Genomic DNA, 23,903 nt, shown 5'->3' with positions numbered 1-23,903 from the left:
AGACAACGCAGGTTCTAGCATACCTGGTATAACAAATAATCCAATAGGGCTGAGATACGCAGAGCTGTACCTGAAGCCACTGTGGTATGATCATCATACCAACAGTCAAACATGATGTTATTAGACTTGTTATTATTAAGGGAAGCATGAACTCTGCCCAGTGCCGAACTCTTATAGCACGAGATAATGATCCAAACCGCAAAAACAGATCGGAGATGCTGAAAAAACAAAACAGGTTTTGCAGCGTGCTTCACTTTTAACGTGTCTTTCTGCATAAAGACCAGGTTAAATTCTTCCACTGTGTGTGAGTGAAAACCTGACATCATATTATAAAACCCGGCTGCGGTTATTGCTGCTAAAGTGGTGCAGCCTTTTATTACATTTAAAAGGGGGGCAATTACTTTTTCACATGGATGATCTGATTGTTGCATTAGATAAATAATAAAATGTGTGTTGTGTTTAGTCAGAAGACCTTGGTCAATATTACACACAGTCTGAAGATCTGAAAACATTCTGTGTGACAAATATGCAATACACGGCGAATACTTTTTCATGGCTCGGTATCTGTGACAAAAAACAAGCCTGTCCGTGGAGATGCTCCGGTTTGTGAAACCTTGATCATGGTGCGTCTTGTGACAGACAAGGGGGAAGGTACTTAAAGCAAAACTGACTTTACAATTTGGGTTGCAAATTGCAAATCATTACAGACAAATTAATATTATCATTATTACCTAAAAAATAATTTAGTCAATTCAATATACCAAAATGTTTATTGTATCTCATTACAACGTGATTGTTCTCATGCCTTCCACATTTATCGCAGTAAGAACAGATTCAGCAGAGCATTAGCAGGCTGCTTGTGTTGCCGCATGCATGAGGGGTTTTTTAAATGATAAAGAGCAACATCTGACCTTTTCACCAAAGATCCTCTGACAGATGCCATTCTTTGCCAGCTTCTCCTTCACCTGCCTGGTCAGCTCAAGGGTGTCCACCTCTCGGTACATGTACATCTCATACTGCTCTGGAGTCAGCGGTGGCACGGTGGGCTTGAGGGCTCGGGGGATGTACCCCGGGTAGTAGGAAAGCCTTCCGGGCCCAGGGGACTCTCCACTCACCGATGTGTCTGACTCCACTTTCACCTCCACCGGCCGGCCCAGCACCAGCTCGTCCTCAGCAGCGGAGGCCTCCTCGCTGTTGGGGGGACAACACTCGCCGTTCTCCAGACGGGGCCAGGGCCGGGGCAAAGCGGAGGGCCCGGAAGAGGAGGAAGACAAGGAGGGAGAGACTGAATTGAAGGGCAGGGAGCTACCTACGCCACTGATCACCATTGAGCCTCGCTCATGAGACCAGTGCTGGTCGAAGTAGGAGCCCACTTCACCGATCTCTGATTTGACTTTGCGGATGATGTTCTGGACAAAGGCGGCCGGGGAGAGGACACTGAGGGGCGTCTGGGGGCTGCGGATGGGGTTGGCCATGCAGACTGTAACGCAGCCTCCCTCCTCCTGTTTGATGGAGATGGGTAGAGGCAGGCCCCTGGAGCGCTCTGGGGGCCCCAGACGCTCTACCTGAGGTCCTGAGCTGGCAGTCGGGGCCCTCCCGCAGGCCTCCATCTCCATCAGGGCGTGCTGCTGGGCCTCCATCTCCCTCCTGGCCTGATCTAGGATGTTCTTTATGGTTTCGTCAGAGCTGCTGCCCGGCCCGTTACTGCTTCTGCCTGATGAGCTGTTCAGAGACGACTTGCCTTCACCTAAACAAGAAAGACCCACACTCTGACACTGACGCATTCTCAACTCGCCTCTCCAATTTAGATGCAAAGAAAATTCATCGTATTTGATAAAAAAAGAAAATCAATCAATATGGCTTTTAACTATGACGTATGACTCGCAGCTCCATCCTCACCTCCCCTCTGGGACTGGATCTCCTTCTTGGCCTGCTCCAGGATATTCCTGATGGCGTCGTCTGACCCAGTTTCAGGAGTTCGGATGCGCGGAGTGATGCTCCCTGCCACAGAGGGTAACAGAAAGAGATAGAGGAGAGAGGAGGGGGATGAGTGGGATGGTTGATCAGAGAGCAGTTCCAAGGCTTTGCTTTTGACTGGTAGATCAATGGCTGCCTTTGAGCGCGTGCTGTCTGAGGTTGCAGTATACGGGAAGCTCAACTTTCAAACGCTGTGAATCTAGGGAGAAAACAAAGTTTAAAAGTAACACTACAAACATGGCAGAGGAAGCCGCGATGAAGTCAAGGATGAGGTCCAAGTAGATTAGAGGGTTTAAACGTACACAGGTCCAGAAACTGAGCCACCAAAACAAGATGGCATAATTACATCTGCTCTAAAAACTTGTTGGTACGTCCCTTGAAAACTCTCACAGCAACTTTTTTTTTGTATATCTTATTTTGGTAGCTTTGGCCACCTATGGAGACCTGTTTCACTTGTTTTATCTAAACCTTTTATTTTCAAGACAGAACAAGAGTGAGAGTAAATGTAAATCTAATTGTTGACTTTAACTCCACTTAAAGTATAAAGCATGAGTCTACATTTTTCTTATTGCCAACAAATGCCATGACACGACCAAAGCTAAGTACATACATTTTCTAAAGATGTTAATTTTTTTAAAGGGTCACAAATATATACTTTCATTTCTCAGAAAAGGCTCTCTTCCAACAGCTGGGCACTATAGATTTTAGCAAACGTTGCTCAAACAAGAGTAAATATTTTATTTGTTGGGGACTATATTCAGCTGCGGATGAATGAATATTTGTTGTTCTAGTGAGTATTTCCAGCAGCAGGATGCTGTATGTGGGATTGAGTCAAAATAAACTACAGAGCCCATGTTCATGACAATGAAGGAACCTGTCATCCAGTGCAGCAGTGCGGCTCAGGGATGTGTTTGTGGACAACAATGGAGCACAGAGGAAGGAGATTTATCAGGCTTTGGCTACACACACAATACTTCTTAGTCAGATAAATTCATTGTTGGTTTTCGTCTATTCATAGATTTGTTGGCATTAAGAAATATATAGAATATCACCAGACTCATCCTTTAACTGTCATTGTAAATGCAGTGGGTGAATATGAATGACATTTCATTCACACTTCCAAAAGAATGGTTTAGAAATATTTAAAATCCATCTTTATTGCTCAGGCTACAAATACAAATAGAGCGTTTTCATTCTCACCTGAACCTGCATACATTTTCTGTCACTGTCTTTTCCACTCACCTCTCTGTCGGACCTGGATGGTCCTAAGTGCTAAGATGTTCTGTTCATCGGAGATGAACTGCTTCATCTTAATGAAAGGTTCTTTGCCTTTCACAGTCAGCTTCCTCCAGGGTTTGGGCCTTGCCAGGATCTCACTGACCGAGCCCTGGGAGAGGCCCAGCACGTAGTGGCCAAACACACGCTGGCCGATGTTATGCTTCAGCAGCTGCTCCTTCACCTGGAAGGCAATCTCTGCCGTGTCCACTTGGTCATCGTCTCCCGCAGTCGAGCTGCCGCTTTCTGACTGGTCGCTGGGCAGGCCGGCGTCGACGCTGCCCGACCCCACGGAGCCTTGGGTGGCTGACATGAGGGCGACTTTGGCTGCATAGAGGGCGGTGGGAAAAGCCACGAGGCCCTCCTTTTTAAAGTGTGGGGAGAGGAGCTGCTTGTGAAGGATGTGGTCTCCTGACAGTCTGTCCCCGGAGCATGGCGACACGGAAAATGGACGGGGCAGATCGTGGCTGGAGGAGGAGCCGTCCAGTGTGGGGAGACCGGGGCTGGGGGAGGGACGGCCATCCGCATGAGAGGAGGACGAGTGGGAGCCGGGCGGCCTGCCAGTCTCCCTACCTGCATCCTCAGAATGGTCATCATCTGGTGACAGAAAGCAAGTATAACACATGCTGGTTAGTACAAGTGTAAACAAACCTAGTAATTATTATCTAGCTGATAGCAGATATTTCATTAATTCAGTAGCTTTTAGGGGAGAGAAGGGTATAACATGCAACCTACGTCCCAATGCTGGAATCTGACCCGGGACATTGCTGTTATATCGCATGCGCTGTAACCACTCGGCTACTAAGGCGCTCCAAGATGTTTAATTAATTGACTCACTTGCTTTCTATCCTTGTAAGCGCAAACTAGTACATCTTGCAGGCTCAGTTTATGCAAAGAGATTTAAGCATTGAGTCCAGAATTGATTGAGACTGACCAATGAGAACCAAGCAGTCATTGAATTATGGGGAGTTTTTAGAAACTTGCTTCTTTTTCGTTAAGAATTGTTCGGTTGTCTATTTAAACTACATTTAACAATCAAACGTGAGAGCCATTTAGTTTACCAATGCTGTGCAAAATGTGGGCCTTATCCACCAGGTATTTGTGAGAAGGAAGAAAGGCCTCTTTATGCAGCAAAATTGCCTCTACAGCCTTGGAAGAATCCTATACACACACAAAAACACACACAAGAACAAAAGCTGTTAATTTTCGATTAATCAATTGCAGCGGCTGTAGATATCCTTATAATGGATGACGATCAGTGGAGCATTCAATGGCACTGCTGTAGTTTTTCTTCCCCGACACCAAGAGAACATTAAGAAGAAACCAGAGGTCTAAGAGAAAGTCTGGTTAAAACTGAAATGGTGCAGGAGCATATATATATATATATACCTGGGACGAGCTGCCATTTGCTGAAGCCATCTTCATGACCTTTAGGATACTACGGACAGAAGCAAACGTGCAGAGAAAGTCATTTTTTTGGGACTAAATGTCACATTATTGTGAATGACTTAAACACATTCAGCCTACACTAAAATGATCACCTGAGTTCAGTTTTAATCTCTTCATAGTCCATCTGGGATTGCAGTTTAGCTTCTAATCTCTGAAATGGAAAAACAGAAGCAGCGTGTTTTAATTCATGTTAATGAGGGTCTCATTAGTTATCAGAGGACTGAGGAAGGTGTTCGCCGTGTTCTGTCACCTCTCACATGTCGCAGCCACTCACCTCGATAGCTTCCGTCTTATAGGCAAGCTGGCGCTCCAGCTCTAGGATCTGATTGGCCGAGGTCTCTTGGACTTCCTGTAGCGTGAACTGCAGTCGCTGAATATTTTCTAGAAGTCGGAGGATTTCGCGGTCTTTAGCCAGCAAGGCAGCCTCCAGCTGGGAGGGCAACACCTCGCCGTTCTCGCTCTTCTCCTGACAGGGTGAGAAGGAGACAAAGCATGAGAGAGGGAGGGGAAAGAATGTGATAAAAGGAGTATGGGTGGGAGAAAAGGTGAGAGGCCAGCCGGTGAATCAAAACCTCCGCAGTGTTGATATAATTCCGGCAGTTGGAAAGTGAGAGAATTTCACTTCAAGTAACCATTAATACTGCATTTAAATTTTTCTATAGTGACTGTACCTGACAAAAAGGTAGTAGATGTAACATGCTGACTTTTTAATCCGATGCGTTGTACACAAGAAATCTGTCTACATTTAGGTGTGTTAGTCGTAGTTTGTCAATTTCAAAGAGGAGATATTTATGATGTTTTAAGACCTTAAACTATATGTTTAATATCAGTTAAGTTAACCAATCTTGTTCAGTTTCTTAAAAATTTTTGTTTATATATTTTTTTCTTGTGTTGTATTTGTCCTGTACTGGGCAATGGGTGTTGCTGTTATTTACTTTTGCACATGTAAATCCATGTCTATATAGGTCCTTGAGGAGTCATTGGGGAATAAACTCTAAGTCTCAGTCTAAAAATAAATCTATATTTTCATTATGCACCACTTACAGCAACACCTTAAACTTCAAAATAAAGCCGAGGGGACAAACATCACCACAGTGGACATACTGTTGACTGAGGAAGTAAACTACAAAGTGGCAGAAACAATGATGTGTAGTATCCTAAAAGCTGTCAAAAATAAGAATCTAGAATAACAGCCTTGCGGTTGTGTGCCTCCGTCAGCCAAGTCCGTCTCAAAATATCATCATTTTATCCTATTAGACACTTTGACACTGAAATTGTCATAATTAGCATTTTAGTTTTTGAGTTATTGCCAAAAAATGTGTTGTGTGAGTTCCTACTGACTAAATCGAGTCAGTTCATCTTTGAGTCCAAGTGGATGCTTGTGCCAATATGAAGATATTCCCTCCAGGTGTTCCTGAGATATCGCATTCACGGCAGACGGAGGGACAACCCGAAAAAAAACAACCTCTGGCCACAGCTGTTGCCGGTGCGGAGGCATGAAAACAAACATCTTAGATCCTCTACTTAAGTAAAAGTAGCATCATCACAATTTATAAGCACTCCATTATGTGCAGAAGTGTGTGAAGTAAAGGTATGAAGCATTATTATCCAAATGTCCTTAAAGTATCAAAAGTAAAAGTACACATAATGCAGGAAAATGCCACTTGTTTGTATTATATTATGAAAGATTATATAATTATACAATATATATATATGGTATTATCATCAGTGATGCATTAACATGCAAGCAGAATTTTAACGTTGCAGCTGGTCGTCTTATTGTAAAATCTGAAAAGTAATAAGTAACTCGGATGTCAGATAAATATAGTGGACTAAAAGTTCAATAATTTCTCTGAAATGTAGAGAAGTAGAATCACAAAGTAGCATAAGATGGAAGTAACGAAGTAAAGTACAAGTATCCTATAACTGTACGAAGGTGCAGTACTTGAGTAGGTTCAGTTACATTCCACCACAGAATACATGTGGTCAAAAATCAAATAATGGGGTCAGGTGGTTCTTACCCTGCTAGTGCCCTCTGCTGGATGGCAGCTCCCTGTCGTGGCTCTCTGGCCACTGGCTATCTGCTCCTTTAGCCTCTCCACTTCCCTCTGGGCCTTTTCCGCTCTCTGTGCACAGACATGGCATCACAGCGTTACCGTTTTCGTAGACCGGCCGCATCAATTGGCTAATGAGATGATCAAGGTGAGAGCATACACATAGATCAAAGAGGGCGTCCTTGCTCTGAGATTTTAGAGCCGAGTGAAAAACCTGAGTATAGGGGCCCGCGCAGACGAGTGCAGCCACTCGGTTTATTCTGCTGAGGGGGCTGTTTAGTCAGCCCACTTTATTCCCCAAACTGTTTACCTGCTCTGTCACACCCGGCCTGCTAATTAATGATTCATTTTGAGAACATTTATCTAGGAGCTGCTGGCAGAGAGCAGCAGAGGGAGAAAAAGAGCACGAGAGAGGAAAGCAGAGGGGAGAAGAAAGGAGCAGAAGAAAAGAGGTATCACCAGGAAAGGAAGCAATCAATGCAGTGAGATAACTAAGAACCCTGGCGTTTGGCGCTCCGGCATCAATCGCGCTCGGCAGTCTACTGTTGTCTGCTGAGTGGAGCCGTGCTGCCATAGCGCCCACCGACAGGGGCTCAGGTTTACACTCGCTAATCACACACTCATGGGAGGGGAGGTGTAGGTGGGAGGAAGAAGAGGAGGGGGGGAGGGAGGGGGACACAGGACGGAGGGTGTCTAATTAAAGCCGAGGCTTGATTACAGGAGTGATTACTTAACGAAGGAGCATCTCAATCAGAGAAGTGCAGAGGAAGACTGTACTCACCTGGTTTGCTTTCTCAAGATTTGCCATGATGGCGTCGACCTCCTCCGCCCTGGAACAAACACACCCGGTCAGATAACCGCAGGATTACTGAGCCATGGTCACATCTATTATATTATCACAAGTTTTGTTAATAAAGGACTTTGTTTTCTTCTTGTTAAACTCAGAGGTGTTTCTAATATTTTATCCACCACATGTATGTCAATGAGGGTAAATAAATACCTCACAGTATAACAGTGTACAGTTACACAGCCTCCAAAGTGGTCAAACAGTTGAATCAACACCTCTGTTATTTTAAACCAAAACTAAAATCTTCAGTGTGGGACTGTTGCATTAGTTTTGGGTGTACCGAATAAAGTGGCAAATAATAATATCACTGCCCCTTTGTTGACACTTCAGTAACATACAGCGGAACTGTAGCCAGGATTTAAGAAATAATGAGGTCATAAGTCCAAATTCCTGCAGCGTAACCACACACACCTCCATGGGAAACATTTTACCAGCCTCCAAAAAAGTGTATATTTGAATCAGTTCATTGAACTGTTCAATTACAGTATACTTATCACCCTACAGGATTTCAAAGCTTTGTACAAAATATTAGGAAAACTTAAAGAAATATTAAATACAAAAACTAAAATCACATTAAGATATTGAGTATAACAAATATCATAATCCAAAAAGTGTAATTTGTGTGTAATGGTTGATTATAAAGTCCTACAGGTCACTGGAAATCACAGATACTTAGGAACAGCACAGATGAAATGACCCCTGTGTCCTTAATCATATGTCTCTCCATAGATGTACAGTACGTATGATTCATATCCTCAGAACTCATACATCCCACAACCAGAGTAGTCTAATTTAAACAGAAACTCAGCAGGATTATTCATGAGGTTTGTTTGAAGTTCAACAGTTTCATTTTGCACTCGTGGGACCTGCTTTTCAAAAGGTAGATAGGGATGAATTAACGAGGATGCTGTGATTGATTTAAATATATGTACATAGGTTTTTCTTGAGATTCGGGACATGGTAGTCCTTTTAACCAAAAGAAAAATGTGTTCAAAGAACATATTAGACTTTTTTAAATCCACATTAAAGAAACCACATTCAGCCGAACCTTCATCATCCTTCGTGTTTGCACTTGACTGCTCTTATTGTCTCACATCAGGCTGCATAGTTACCTGGAGTATTAGTGATCCAATGGAATCATTACGATCAAAAAAGAAAAAGACAATACTACAGTATATCTACAGCGACATGTGCAATCAGTCGGATAGTGAAACAGTCTCAAGCCAAACCTGCTAGTATTAATGATTCTCAGTGTTGTGTGGTGCAGCCCTGGTTTCAGAGGGTCTCGGTGATGCCCCGGTCCCATCAATAAGGCCAGAAGAGATGGCGCCCCGCTGACAGCAAACACTAACAGGTGTCAGCTCCACGTTTAATGAACTTGTGCAGTACGGAAAATGTTTTGTATTGATTACCTGCTCAGCTACTCAAGCCGAAGCAGACAAATTGTCTTTCTTATCAACGTTGAGGAAACAGTCAGTGAGAGTAATAAAGGCCGGCCCGGCGTTCAGAGGCTCAGGGTCAGGGAGGGAAAACTGCAGCTTGGAGCTCTGGGGTCGGGCACGGAGGAAATTGACCAGGACAATGCAAACACACACACACACACACACACACACACACACACACGGTATGACACACAACATAACAGAGATGGTCTTTCAAACTGCAGCGGCACACGAAAAGGTAAGCCCAAACTGAAAATGTGTCTAATCCAACAAAATGGATGGCAGTGGGTCTAGAAACATCAGTTCAATTGCGCCATGGATTAAGCCTGGGAGAAAATCCATTAGCAGCGGCTGACTGTGCTCTGGAGCACAACCCAAACAAAGGAGTGTTTACTTTGAATGTCTATCGACATCCTTCATACAAGCTCAGATTCATTTCAGGCGTGCGGTGGATACATTGCGCTCAAAGACCAGGACAAGGTAGAGTGTTTTCTGAAGCAATCTTTAAATGGAGCAATTCTTCTTGAGGGCTGTCATGGCCCAGCTGCCAGTGAAGGCAAACACAAGAACTCTCTCATCGACCTGCATTAGTGGCTGAGTCACTCTCTGCCTTTACAATGGCATTCCTCAGCTCTACACTGGACATGAGTCCATGTAGGCAAAACAAAGAAGACTTGAAATGCTACAACGAGCGCCAGTGAGGAAGGCCACAGAGGATGGCAGTGCCCACGACGACATGAGGGAGGGGCGAAGACATATAAAAGTGTGTCAGAAACATGTGGTACGGTCACGTCGACACAAAATGTAATATCGGAGGCAGACTCTTACTTGTTCGTCATCTCCTGGTTGTATTTACACCGCAGGTCCAGCAGCTCTGTCTGTGCAGTGTCCAAAGCTGGTGAGAGGCAGACAGCAGGAAACGTGAGATATTAACTGACAGAAAACACATGAACCATGACCTTAAAGCTACATTACTGAATACATTTGCCGATGTAATTTGGATCTGTCCTCCGAATTTTCTTGATAACCGTTCATCCGATTGACTTCACACTTGGCGGGTGTCTTGCTGATGACCCAAGGAAGTGCAGTCTTGTGTTTGAACTTGTTTGGATGAGTAGTTTTCAAAAATACTGCAAGCAGCCATATCGAAGGCCAAGCAATGAGCCCATTGCATATTGAACGCGCTCTGCTCTAGTCTTTTCAAAATACAAGTCAATCTTACTTCAAACACTGCCGACGTGGGGACACCATGAACAGTCAAAGAATTCATTGAAAGAGGATGTTAAACTGTTACACATGATGAAAACAAAATTGAATTCATAGATGTGTCAGTTTGAACCTTTGTCAACAAAGCAGCGAGTGCTTCTGTGTTTCAGTTCACAGTAAGCGCACATGTACTGGCTCAGGTTGAAATTAAATGTAACAGCTACAGTACGTGTCAGTGTTTAAACCACTTACATGAATGCAGAACCTTGATCTTCTCCTCGGCCTCTGATAGTCTGTCAGACAAACCAACATTGGTGCTCTCCTCCTCCTCCCTGGGAGAAAAAAAAACTGTTATTTCTCTACATCACGGCTACGTATTTAAAGCAACTTAATGCCATGAGACAGAAAAAAAACGTGTTAATCCCACCCTTCTACCAGCGAGAAACAGCAAGTGTGACAAAGTTCACAAAGACAGATTTTAAAAACCTTTCAATGTTGCTGTGACTACAACCCAACATGTCTCCAGGACCAGCTAAATGGGGGACATTGAGGCATTTTTGTACAGGGTTACAGATAGAAGACAAATTATCCTCTTAATTTTTCTTATATCATTAAAAATGTAGTATTGTTGCCTTAAACAGCAATAACATAGACTGACAACATCTCTGCATTGAAAGAAGGTTTGGAACGTTTAAGGGTTAGCCTTGGCAATCTTTCATATTATACCAAAAATAATATCTTAATCAAATGTCATTGCTCTGTGCTGTAGGGATTGGTTTACGCATTAAAGGTTCAGTAGGTAGCTTGAATAGAATAGGATATAGTGACTAAAGTGACCTACTGAACCTTTAAGGGGGTTCACTCGTGTCGTTACATTTTGGATGTATAAACCTAATGTAAATCACTCATGATGGTCAGTAAAAGGCAGGGAGTGGTTCTGGTTCTCACCCTCGGTTCTCAGCTCGGTCCTGGTAGTTCTGCTGCGGGGAGCCTGTGGCCCCGGGGGCCGGTGTGCTGTTAGGTGTCATCAGGAAGGCTGGAGAGCTGGATTCTGGGGCCTCCTCTGTCACTGCTGCCCCTGAGACTGCTGGACTGTCTTCTGACAGCTCTGTGTGGAGGAGAAAGGAAGGCATTAGTTCTCCAACATTAGCTGCGTGATCTGATACTAACGGGTAAACGTGAAATTTGAAATAGTCGCCTTACAAATCAAAAATACATATGCTTCCTCATCTGTAGGGCTATTTATCTATTTAGAGTGTTTTGGTGTGAGTTGTCTAGTTTTGGAGATATTGGCCGTAGAGATGCCTCTAGATACTCGGCTTGTGGTGCTCAAAGCACCAAAACAATACATTTGAAAAACCCTACAGACATATCTCTTATTAGACATCATGATCCGCTTACTCAGGATAATCCACAGACCTTGTTGTGAGCAGTTTCTTTATCAGGACTATTTTATTTCAACCGAAGTGCCTACACAAAACTGCTCACAGCTTCAGACCATTTTTCACATTTCTCCAAGATATGCTGGTGCAATTTGCAGCCTTCCTAAGACCTGGTACATTTAAATTAACTTCCCAGCACTTTCTGTACAGTAGCAGCCACTTCAGTGCTGCAGTAATATAAATTGCATTCAAGTGGGACTGCTCCTTGATGTAGATAATTTTAGCCTGACCTGTCTTTTCAAGGCACTCCAGGTGTTTCTTCCAGTGCCCGCTGATCTCTCGTACCAGGGCCTCGCTGTCTGGGGCCGAACTGTGAAGGTGCTGCAGCCTTTCCTCCAGGGTGTGTGAGGCCTCCAGCACAGGTGCTGGATCTGTGAGAACAGACACAAACAAATCTCTGCAGAAACAGCTCCCAAGATTCATGTGATATCTATACATGATCTTTTAAAAAAAAGAAGAAGAAAAAGAGCTGTTTTACTGTGTGCGCTGCGTGTAAAGCACTTTACAGAGCTTTCCTGCATCGCAGTTTCAACAGAGACACACTATTCCACTGAGACTTGTTTCCAAAGAGTGACTCTTACACTTTCCCCACTCAGTCGCCTTTGAAAATTTCACAGGCTGGACCTAATGACACAAGTGCCGTTCCGACCCTTCACATGTACTGAAATCAACTCTAATGAGTCTTCTCATGTGCTGATGAATGGAAAAGAAGACAAAAAAGATTGCCATGAATATGTGACGGAGTCTCAAGTCCCAAGTATACACCTAGGCAAAGTGTAGAAAAAGTCTGCTCCTGAAAAGGGGGGAGAAAAAAAAGCGGGATTCTTTAGCACAACAGAAGAGCTGTTTTGCAATGCATGCGCGGCAGCACCGGGCCCATGGGGCCAACTAGGAGGCTGTTTCTCAGCTAACAAGTCTCCTCTGTATCATTTGATCATTTAAATTATTATGCCAGGAATTCTCAGGAGGCAGCTCGGCACTCCACATCACAGGGCTGTTTTTAATCTTCCTCTTCCCTTTCTTCCCCTCCCGAAAAGTTCAACAGCTCAGAGAGAGAGAGCTGCTCCTGTTGTGTACCTGCCTGCCGAACACCAAAGGAGGTGACTTCTAGTGCCAAAGCACAGAGAGGGAAGCTCAGGGGAGCTCCTTGACAAGGGGGGAGGCAAGATGTAGAGCCAAGCGCGCGCACGCACACGCACACACACACACACCGGAGCCCTTCAAAACTCTAAAAGAGGAGGAAAATCGCTGCTTTGCTGCACAAACTTTTCTCCCACAGCTTTCATCCACTCATCTTAGACTTCTGTGTGGAACCCAATTGGATCCCTTCTTCAGTTTGGGCACTGACTGAAGTGACTTTTCATAAGAAGTTGGAGCCACAGACGTTTAAACTTTGCCAGATGCCACAGAGAGAATGCAAACTCTGAGCCGGCAGGGCACAAAAAAAAAAAAAAATGCTCATCAGAGAGAGCCAAAACAAAATATGCAATTTGTTGAAATCCTGGCCGTACATTGCAGCTCACCATATCTACATTTTCATCAGACAAACATTTTGGGCCATTTAATTGATCGAGCTATTTTTCCCAGGACCGTTTACAGTCAAACATTGTCTGCATTCATTGTTACACCAGCCGTGGAGATATTGCATCAGTCACAAGGGACATCACTATTAAGAGCAGCGCTCTTCTAAGACAAACAGGATGACTTAAAGCACTGCTATTCCATCGACCCACTGTCACAGAAATCACTTTATCAGCCTCTTTCCCATATATCCTTTCAACTTCTAATGATCAAAGGACAGAGATTATAGTAAGGGATCTCTCACACATGGACAAGCCGGGACTATCAATCAGTGGCAGGGGAGTAAAGTAAAGTCAATTTTAAAGTGAAGGGATAGAACTTAAGTCTGTATACAAAATTAACCCCCGTCAAAGAAGAGCAGCAGGGATACTCTCTGAGGGCCCGGGATCTACAGTTACTGAAGGAGTCCAGAAAGACTGCTGATAACTTCGGAAAGTAGAGCTAATTGATGTGGCTAATAAGAAGCACTTTTTAGAGCAGCTCTGATGGTAAATCCACCAAATAAACCCGAGAATGGAAGAGGAATTCAGCATTAACCCAACCGCTCACATTCCTGTTAATCAAGAGACACACAGCGCAGCTGACGAAGGCATTGCGTAGATCAGGTGAGTCACATCCCTCTCGCGGCAAAATAAACGGATCAATTTTTAATTCATCCCTTATCTTAATTATAGATGATTGGATGTCTGCTCCGAGGTCATGATAACTGATCGGGCAACAGCAGCTCGTTTTAACTCGTAAATCACGGGACATTTCGTACATCATGTTCTCTGGCGAACACAAGGAGGAAGCCACTGAGAAGAGCAGAATGACATGGTGAGGTTCAACAATGAGCCTGAGATTAAAGGATATTTCTGGTTTGTTACGACTTGAGTCATATTTATTGTAGTCTTGACCTTCACTTCTATCAGTTATAACAACATCGCACTCGTTCATAGTAGCGTCTGAGATCTGGGAACATGGTGACGATGCTGAAGCGAAGTCCAATTGGGGCAAGAGACTCAAGCAGTCACTCAATCAGACGTGTTGTTGGAAAGTATGCACACTCAAATCCCTCATTGCAACTACGGTCCATACTGTACAGAAGGAATAAAAAAAGAAAAGAAACCATAAGTCTAAAAACAGGCAGTTTATGGAATCATTTTACTGTTCACCTTTATTTACTCCAAATAATTGGCTGTCTGATCGTCTGACTGCTCATTTCAATTTACAAGAAGATTTGAAATGGACGTACAAATCAGGAAATAGGGTGGATGGGTTGAGATACACCACTGACTGAAATTAGTTTAAGTTATCCACAGCGGTGGACCGGCCATCGGGAAGTTCAGGAAGACTCCCGAAAGGCCGATCCATTCCAGGCCGAACTGGCCGGTCTTCATAGAGTTTTTATTATTGTCTGATGTCAGTAGTTAATGTATGTGGCATTGCCCGGCCTGGCCCTCACAGCCGCAGACATCACAGAGCAGAACGCTGCCTGTCAGCCTGGGCCAAGGTAATACTTTCAATAATGAGCGGGGAGACGAGCGGCCCCTCCCAAACTGGACCGATCAACGTTTTTGTTGAAGGCTGATTTGGCTCAGTCATCTTCATGGTGAACATGACAAACTGTGACTCATGTTGCTTTGCCTGGCTGGTCTTGTTTAGACTCAGTGCAGTGGTGGCGTGCTGATACAGAATGAGGAGGCAGGACATTGGAAAAATGTGTTGAAGGTCTTCAGCATCATTAGAATCTCTTTATACCACAATAAAACTGCATTAGTGTTTAAATTGCTGCCAAAGTTTTGCTCACACCGCAGGCCTCTCCATCTGAAAGTCCAGTGCTGAATTTCAGTCCCACTACGTCGATAATCAAGAGATAGAAGACGGACTAGACTGTGATTTAAAAAAATAGTTTGAACAATAACGTTTGTAGTGTAGAGTTGCTACACTACAAACTTGCTGTGTGTGTGTGTGTGTGTGTGTGTGTGTCCTCAAAGTTAGAAATTATAATGTTATCAAGTATCAAGAGAAGTACAAAAATAAGAGCCAAGTTGTGATAAACCCTGACTTTCTAAGAGCCAACAACTGTTGGCATGAGTTTTTTAATTGTTTTTGCACATTCTCAGCTGCATTGATATTGAGTTTCATCACTTCGACTGAGCTATAATGAGGCTGCCACCCTGTAGCTGCTTCCTTGTGGTCACTGCGTTGCCGCGCTATTGCACATCTCCAAGCGGGAGGTAGTTACTGTATCTGGGTGAGCCTTCAGTCCAGAGCGAGCAGGAGCCAAAGCCTGTCAGAAGCCGGACGGCTCAGCGGACTGCAGGTGGCACCGGGGAAGACGGTGCACAGGTTCAGGATGTGTGTCTAGGTGGGTGGGGGTGGACCAGGGTGGTGTGCGCCAAGACAAGCAGGTGTGTCGGGGCGGTCCATCTTGGCCCTGTCAGCGATACACCATCATTAGGCGGTGTGGGCGCAGCAGGGTGCACCATTATGTCTCCCTGGGCCCTGTGTAATTACGCTCTGACATAATTAACCCAGCAAGCCCATTAGCCAAGCATTGGCTGGCTGAAGAGAGAGAAAAAAAACACTATAATTATTTGTTGTGCGCATGTTAATGAGGCCAGCTGTGTTCCCATCATACAACACGAACAAATTAATTTACAAGGCTGTGCTCCAAGGTTTTTTCTTTTCATTCAAAACAGTCTTGTTTTTTTCCCTCTGAGTGGACTTCAAGGTCCATAAACACGCTCTGCCGCTGCTGCAACAAACAGTAACTCTGCTGTAATATTGTTGTCAAGAACCAAAACTAGGTTGAGAGAACACTAAGTCTTTATTTTCACCTTCACAGACAATGTAAAGCGATACAAGGTGTGTAGGATAAATTGCTGCCTGTCAAGTATTGGTTTCGATTAGAGAAAAGAAAATGCTTGGAACAAATTCATAAACATGACTTTACTGTTTGCGGTGCATTTTAAACCAACGAGCATTTGATATTCAGATAGCAAACTGAAGTGCCGCTTTGGGAGGAGGAGTGAAAAAATACAAAAATAAAAAGATAGGTGGAATGAAAGAAATGATTGCGGGAAGCGGCGGCTTTTGTGTGTGAACAAAACAAAGCTGAAAGAGAAACTTTTTAACCTGTTCTCTTCAGTTGCTGTTCCATGTCTTTGTTTGACAGACTGAAGGACGGAGAAGGAATGACATCAATACCGAGACATTTTTTAAAGCTCGGAACAAAGAGCGGAGCCAGAGCTCGGTAGCATTTAAAATTAACACCAGATGCCGCGGTGAAAAAAATAAGTGCCAATGACATGCGAACCAAACTTCAGTCGATATTTTTTTTTTAAATAAAACGTCTCTTATTTATGAGAAAAGTGAGACAAATCACAATATATTAACCTCAGAAATACACCAGTCTATACATTTTTGAATCCCAAGGTTACATCTTATCTGCTCCCAGGCACACACACACACACACACACACACACACACACACACACACACACACACACACACACACACATACAGACATTCCTGCACACACACACAGTTGCTTTCTTTTAAGAGCACACTCTCCTGGTCCCTCTGGGGTCTCCTACTCCACAGGGATCAGTTGGAGAGGCCCAGCTCTTTTATGAACATAATGCATTATTAAGCACCTCAAACATCTCCTGGGCCTTTGTTTATTACTGCTCTTATTAATCACTTGTGCATAATCTCGTCCCGCCCAGAGAGCTTTCATTTTCCATCAGCTTTTATACGTCCTTATTCTCCGACAGACTGCCACACTCCGTGCTCCCTCTTCCCTCTCATTCTGACTGTAGGTACTCAGCTGCAAAATTACAATAAAGGCAGCTTGCTGTGCCTTGCAGGCCTCTCTCGCTGGTGCTTGCTTATGTACATGAAAGGTTGAGGAAGGACAACTATTCTTTGTGCATTTGAATGACTCTGAATTACTAAGGTCAGTGAGTTCTGCGCTGATAATCTCATAGCCGAGGGAAACATCTGATGTGAATATGTAAGGCACTTATAACCATCTCATTTCACAACAAGACGTGCGACCTAATGTGACAAAAGGCTGCTTGCACTTGTGCTGTGCTCCGCAGTACCGGTGGTCACCACTAGCAAGCACTGTTGTCATAACATTTTGCACACACACACACACACATACATAAAGACTCAAATACCCCAGACATGCCTTGGGCCCTGGCACACACACACACGCGCGCACACACGCGCGCACACACACGCATACTTAGAGGGGTGTATTCAGATCAGAATCTTCACAAACTCTCAGTGAGCTCCCCGCTCAGATAAAAGGAGCTGTGTTCTAAAGGAGAGAGGGAGTGGGGTGGATCCTAAGGGATGAGTGTGTGTGCACTGAGAGGAGGCGAGGAAGAGCAAACACCTGGAGCGTCAGTCTCAAGGCTACGCCCCTGGCGACGGGGCCTCGCTGCTCTCACAGAGGTGGGGACAAACGCAGACGTTCAAACGCCACACACACACTCGCACACTCCAGCAGAGAAGAGCAGAGCGAGACGGCGAGGAGGAGAGGAAGAAAGAGAGAGAGGGAGCTAGGTGCATCGCTGGGAAACCGATGAATTCGGGCAGAAGCTGCCACTGTTTTTCAGCGTTCAGTGATCAGGACTTGTTTATCTGCACTGATCAAAACCGTGCGGAGGTGATATAAACATTGTTAGGGAAACTCTGTTAACGGGCCTCTTTCAAGCCCCAGACTGGGTAGGAGTTACAGTGCACAGCATGGGGAGATGTCACATGTAAATCAAAATATACAGCGCTAATGAAACACTGCAGTGGATTGACATCTCGTCTTAGGGGCCTCATAAAAGGCAAGAAATCACTTTAATCACTTGCATCAAGAAGTTATTTCTGTTCTGAGTTTACTGTTGCGTTCGAGTTGCCATTGAACAGCAGCGTTATCTTGCATTAACAAAGAGGAACATTATCGTGCTGGAATCTCACAAATGTATCGGATACGTTATTTGTATTCAATAGTGGGCACGGCAAAGCGGGTGACTGATATGTGACCAGATGTTAATGATAGCCAGATACAACAGGTCACATATTGAGCTTCTTTCCTTGTTCGCCTCTTGCATTCATTAACTCTGCTCTGATTGGACCGAAGGCCTCAACATCGGCACACAAACGAGCACGCACACACACGTAGAGAGAGAGGCACTTTCAAATGAAATAATAGGAGGGGAAAAACGTCCTGCAATGAATAGTAATAACTGCATTAAGATTAACGAGCACGGCGTGTAAAGAATAATTGCATCTGTCAAAAGATTAAAAATACATGAGCTGTAGCATTTGTTGGGGGGAACGGTGGGAACGCTTGCTGTTGTGTTTGAGGGGTAGAGAGAAATGAAGTGGGGCCACAGCCAAATGACTGTCCTCCGGTGTACCTGGAGTCATCCATTCTAGCGAGGGGTGGGCAGGAGAGCGGGGGAGTTGTGACCTTGGACACCAGCAGCAAGATGTACAGTGACAAACAGGCACAGAATACTGTAGGCCCTCCTCACAGATGGCAGAGGCTGCTTGGGCTGGACACAGAAATACTCTCAGTGGTCTGACCTCGGTTTGGCTGCAGCCAGAGAAGAAGGGGAGGGGGGGGGGGGGCTATGAAAGAAACAAATGTCGGGATCGGCCAATGCTATATTTTTGCCTTTTGTGATGCAATCTGTGTCAGATCAGGCAATCAATACGTCGTGAATTGTTGCTGTGACTTGGCTGGAAGACAAGGACCACGAGTTGGACCCTGACCAATCGTAGCTTGTCATCTTTCACTACTTCATCTTCGTCATCGTCTTTGTCGGCCATATTTAAAGTTGTGCATGGAAAAGTGCTGCTTTGGGTCAACATCACAGGACGTGTTGTAGAAGTGTGGAAACTAGCAATCTTTCACATGTTGTGTCTTCTTAGCATGCAGGTTTGCAAATGGTAATCCAATATACGAGAAAAGTAATGTAGGCTACAACTAATGTAACTACATCTGCTGTTTAGTCATTATTAAACCAAATACCATAATACCATTGAGTAATTATTATGAAGTTCATTATCAAAGTAAAATTATCCCTTTCTTTGAGTAAAGAGTCATTTATTCGGTTGCCCAGCACTGTTTAGCAATCTCTGACTGAGAAAGAAAACAACTGGCTCCCTTTTTTCCCAGTGATACGGTGAAACAGACTCCCTTTGTAAAGGTAAGGTCAAATGGAGGTAGGAGGCTCGTTGTGTTACGTCACCTGATGCAACCTGACACAGGAAGGTCCACTACTGTATACTCAAAAGAATGACCACACATACACTGTGTATATAAAGAGACAGAAAAGACAAAATATTAGGTACCTTGAAAACACTACTTTAGTTTTTTATTTACACATAAGAGTTCATGGTGACAGTGACCTTTCTTCTTATGTTAAAGTCTTTGTTCTTGAACACAACAACTCTTAGTTGACTATTCTCTACTTGAGGGGGGTTTATGACTAAATATATCCCACAAGACGCTCCTGGGCTTGAATTAAGGCTTCCATATAAAAGGTATAGGTCAAAAAATCAAACTGAATATATCTTCAAAGAACGGTATTTCTTATCAAGAAAATAACTCCATTCAAAGTGTATGTGTGTGTGTCTGCGCTTGTGTGCGTGGTGGTGGTGCAATATCAAGCAGGGGACTTCAAGGAAAAATGGAGACCTTTAAAAGTCACTTGCTCGCTATTTCTCTGACGCAGACTTTTATCTTGTATTCATTGAATCTGTAAACAGCATTCTCTACTCCTGCCACAAGTGTTTCTCTGATCTAGACTGAGATTGGGCTGCGTTTTGCCGCCGTCTCCTGCAACAAAGAGCAATATGGTACATGTGCCCCGGCACTGAAATAACAACTGAATAAACACACAATTCGTCTTTCCTTCGCTCTAACATACTGTCTTTGCCCCTCTCTCCCTTTTCCCCCATTGGCCTCATCAGGCCTGCGTTCCACATGAAGCCAGACTTCAGTAGGGATTTTAATTGGCCCTCCACAATCAACAGCAGAGCTCCTCAAGGATGTGTTCGCTCCTCAGCCAGGCTACACTCAAGGACCAGTGCTGGGTTTTGAAGTGGCCTCACGCAGAGTTTTGGAAACCACTCTGAGAGCACAGACTTTGAAAAATAGATAAGAGCCACAGGGTATAGGGTTTTGTGTATCTTATATCCATGTGCTGTTGCACCATATCTATCTATGGCAAGAAAATTACTTTTGGGTTTGGGTGTATTCACATAAACATGATATGTCACTGTGTGTATACGGTGGTCCAGTGATGGGTTGATCTCCGGGAAGTGATCTTTGAAAGGGGAAAGATAATTCCAGGAGTAATGTGTGCGAGTGTGATGTTTATATTGCTGCTGCTGCTGTTTGCGAAGATGCACATCTCTGGTCTTAGTGGGAGACTCACCTGGGGCCTCGATAAGCTGTTTGTAGACTCCCAGGAACGCAGACTCGGCCTCCTTGCTGCGCTTGTTCAGAGCAACCACCTGCAGCGGAGAAGATGCCATTAAGGTAAACATCGACTGATATTATCCCGGCACATGTCTGGCTCACAGTGCACAGAATATTTACATTTCAGGCATTTAGTTGATTTTTACAGAGAGCAGAAAACCCTTCAAACCTTAAATTGCGAAACAATGAATCAATAGTGACGAGAGCAAAGGTCAGCCTCACAGCATCCTTCCAATAAATGAAACAAACAGTCCTGCATGCCTTGTATATGTATTGCATCTTCAGAACATATAACGGAGGAATACTGTGCAGTTCATTTAATTAAAGTTGTGCATAGATTGACCAACTCATAGGCAGTTCTTTCTAACAGAAGCACTGACAACTAGAGAAACAAGGCGTAAGCTATGACGATGTCCGCCCTGTTTAACTGCCAAGCTCTGCTGCATGTTACGAGGTGACATTTGGCCTGTTAAATGGAGGTGTCGGCGTACACGAGAAGGCCCGCCAGTGACGACGGTGGCCTCCATCACCAGCAGCACTCGGCACCTGCTATCCTCGGCTCGGCGGGTGATGCAAACCAATTAACGATTCATTAGGAGGGACAAAGAAAGCAAATTAGCCACCACCTGGCCCCATGGAGAGGTGCACCTGCACTAGTGGCTATGTGGGTTACCCTGCTCCCAGTAAGACCTCGGCCCTGTTTGTGAGTCAGAGGACGCGCTGTGGCTGCCTCTCGACGTCCTCTGCTCCGCAACACTAAATCAGATCAGGCTCGTCCAAATGATACCCCCCCCCCCACTCCATAAGCAGACGGACTTCAAATTATTGTCATCTATTGTCTATGTCATTTCTGTCACTGTTGATTACAGCATTTGTCGGATCCGCTCAATGGACTCCACATCGAGAGGGTCAAGTGCGCGGTATGGCTGAGCCAGGCTGCTCATCATCGGTATGACCACACTTGAAAAGCCGTTCATTTTGCTGAGGCTGACAACCCTTATGAGTATGGCGGTGGTGTGTTGGGGCTGTTTAGTGGGGTTATAAATAAGGTGTGTGGAAAACAGCGAGGGACGGAGAGCCTTTGATTTACTGGAAATGGCTGGCGTCTTCCCTGGGGAGGCATAACGACGGCATCATGTTTAAAGAAAATATCATAAAGATCAAGCAAATCTCCCCCATCACTCCCACTTGGAGCAGCTCAGAGGAGTTCATGGAAAATGGAAAAGGCTGGAGCCGAATCAATACAGATGCAATAGTCTGGAGCTCTCAGCCAGCTCCCTGCTACACTCTGCTGTTGTTTCACTCAGCTATACCCCAATTTAACCCCCCCCCACACACACACACACACACACACCGATACACCAACCTCCATCTGCCCCCTACTCATCTCCCCTCTCCTTCCAGGACATGACGTTAATGTTGGCATGTTGGTTCACAAACTGTGAGAATGTGTGAAGCACGCTGGCCCCATAAACACTGTTTCCAGCTTTATATGTGGTGTTATGAGTACATCAACAACTAGTGTTGGCTCAGCTAAGGTTTGCTTTAACCCCACTGATGAGAGTCGGTTTTTATGTTTGCTTCGTTTTCTCTATGAGCAGGAGCAATTTTGTGACACCCACTAGCCAATAACAACCCTCCGCTCTTCAAGGTGACAATGAGCAAAGCTCCAACTGCACTTTGTGACATCCAGACAAACTTTTAACAACCTTTAGTTTACAACTGAACTACATGGCCACTAGAGCAGGGTGGCTGAACCCAGTGCTAGTCATCTACTTTTCACTGACAGTCTGCTTGGCTGGCCCCGGCTTCCTCTGACGCATATACATCAAACGAGGCTCCCAACTGCATGAGTAAAAAGCCTGAGATCCTGTGAAGGCAACAGCTATAGGGCTCCATCTTCCAGAGACGCACGGGGGTCTCCTGGCCCTCCATCATCCTTTAACGAGAGAACACGGAGATTACCTCCACAATCACACCATTAACCTGCCTACAGACACTAGCAGAGACATCAATCACACGCCTGCCTGATGCCTTCTCACGTTAGCGCCCCGCTATGCGTACAGATACCCCCCCCACCCCTTCCCAACCACAACCCTTGCTATCATCAAAGCACTCTGAGGTGTCGTGCATAATACGGGCTGATCAGGGAATCATCCCATCTCCATGGTAATCCACCTCCAGCCAAGCACATTTCAGATTTCAGAGCCTGAAGTCTCATGCTAACCGATACGAGCAGAGAGGGTGCTTGTACAGAGAGGTACAACTCGAGGAAGGACTACAACTGGAGAATCTCCTCTTTCTCTTTTTTGGATGCGAGGTATGGCTCTGGTCCGGGCTCCGACTCACAGCGCATTCTTTGTTTTCACCCGTTTTGTGATAAAGGATATGGCTACCGAGGGAATGGGCTCGACCACAGGTTGCTTTTACAAGCAGGAGTAAAGCCTGGGGCAAGAGTAGCAAGAGACAAAGGAAACCTGTTAGCGCTCCTCCATAACTCTTCAAGCAGCAACCGAGTGGGCAGAACACAGCCTCTGGGACAAGGCTGCTGGGAAATACTTACCGATAAGCCTGTGAGACTACGTACAGTGCCCGCTACTGTGTGCTTCTGAGAGAGTGTGAGAACAAGCTAGCATGGGAAGTAAATGAAGGGGGAGAGAACAAACGTAGAAAGAAGCAGAGGAAGCAGAGTGAAGGGTAACTGAGCGACGCACAGAGAGAGAGACAGAGAGACAACGGAAAAGAGGGGTTCCCATAAAGAGCGCAATTAGCAATTATGCAGTCATCAATTACAATTATCACAACTGGTGATTATGCAATTATCACTCTAAATCATCGTTTTCCTCCTGCCTTACCAGTTTGCCACCCCCTGTGATTTGGTTGTTTGAGGAGGGGTTGTGATGATGCAGGTGATTAGAGTGTGTGACGATGATGGGGGTGTCGGGCGGGTGTAAAGGCAGATCTTGCACTGTGTGCGTGTGTGTGTGTGTGTGTGTGTGTGCAAATAAGTGTGTGAATGCTTGGAGCATGTCTGCATATGCAACTGTGCCAGAGTGTACACAACATGTGATTGAATTCTCTGTTGAGTTTTTTTTGGCATATTTGTGTGTGTGTGTGTGTGTGTGTGTGTGTGTGTGTGTGTGTGTGTGT

General features: G+C 44.8%; 1 protein-coding gene across 2 annotated transcripts in view; it reads right to left on the bottom strand.

The window, feature by feature from the left end:
• cux2b (cut-like homeobox 2b) overlaps positions 1 to 23,903 on the bottom strand; it is a 51,107-nt gene that overhangs the window by 6,959 nt on the left and 20,245 nt on the right. For both annotated transcript variants that reach the window (XM_031849764.1, XM_031849763.1), the window contains 14 exons: positions 20,710 to 20,788; positions 11,923 to 12,063; positions 11,199 to 11,358; positions 10,503 to 10,582; positions 9,873 to 9,939; positions 7,537 to 7,585; positions 6,723 to 6,827; positions 4,976 to 5,167; positions 4,794 to 4,852; positions 4,642 to 4,690; positions 4,314 to 4,413; positions 3,220 to 3,849; positions 1,900 to 2,001; positions 912 to 1,747 (listed from right to left, as the gene is read on the bottom strand). In XM_031849764.1, coding sequence (XP_031705624.1) covers positions 912 to 1,747; positions 1,900 to 2,001; positions 3,220 to 3,849; positions 4,314 to 4,413; positions 4,642 to 4,690; positions 4,794 to 4,852; positions 4,976 to 5,167; positions 6,723 to 6,827; positions 7,537 to 7,585; positions 9,873 to 9,939; positions 10,503 to 10,582; positions 11,199 to 11,358; positions 11,923 to 12,063; positions 20,710 to 20,788 — 2,649 coding nt within the window. The remainder of the gene's footprint in view (positions 1 to 911; positions 1,748 to 1,899; positions 2,002 to 3,219; positions 3,850 to 4,313; positions 4,414 to 4,641; positions 4,691 to 4,793; positions 4,853 to 4,975; positions 5,168 to 6,722; positions 6,828 to 7,536; positions 7,586 to 9,872; positions 9,940 to 10,502; positions 10,583 to 11,198; positions 11,359 to 11,922; positions 12,064 to 20,709; positions 20,789 to 23,903) is intronic.

This window comes from Anarrhichthys ocellatus, unplaced genomic scaffold (assembly GCF_004355925.1).
Source record: "Anarrhichthys ocellatus isolate YVR2014 unplaced genomic scaffold, GSC_Weel_1.0 scaffold9, whole genome shotgun sequence".
NCBI lineage: Eukaryota > Metazoa > Chordata > Actinopteri > Perciformes > Anarhichadidae > Anarrhichthys > Anarrhichthys ocellatus.
The sequence above is the reverse complement of the archived record's forward strand: the minus strand, read 5'-3'. Positions and strand labels throughout refer to the sequence as shown.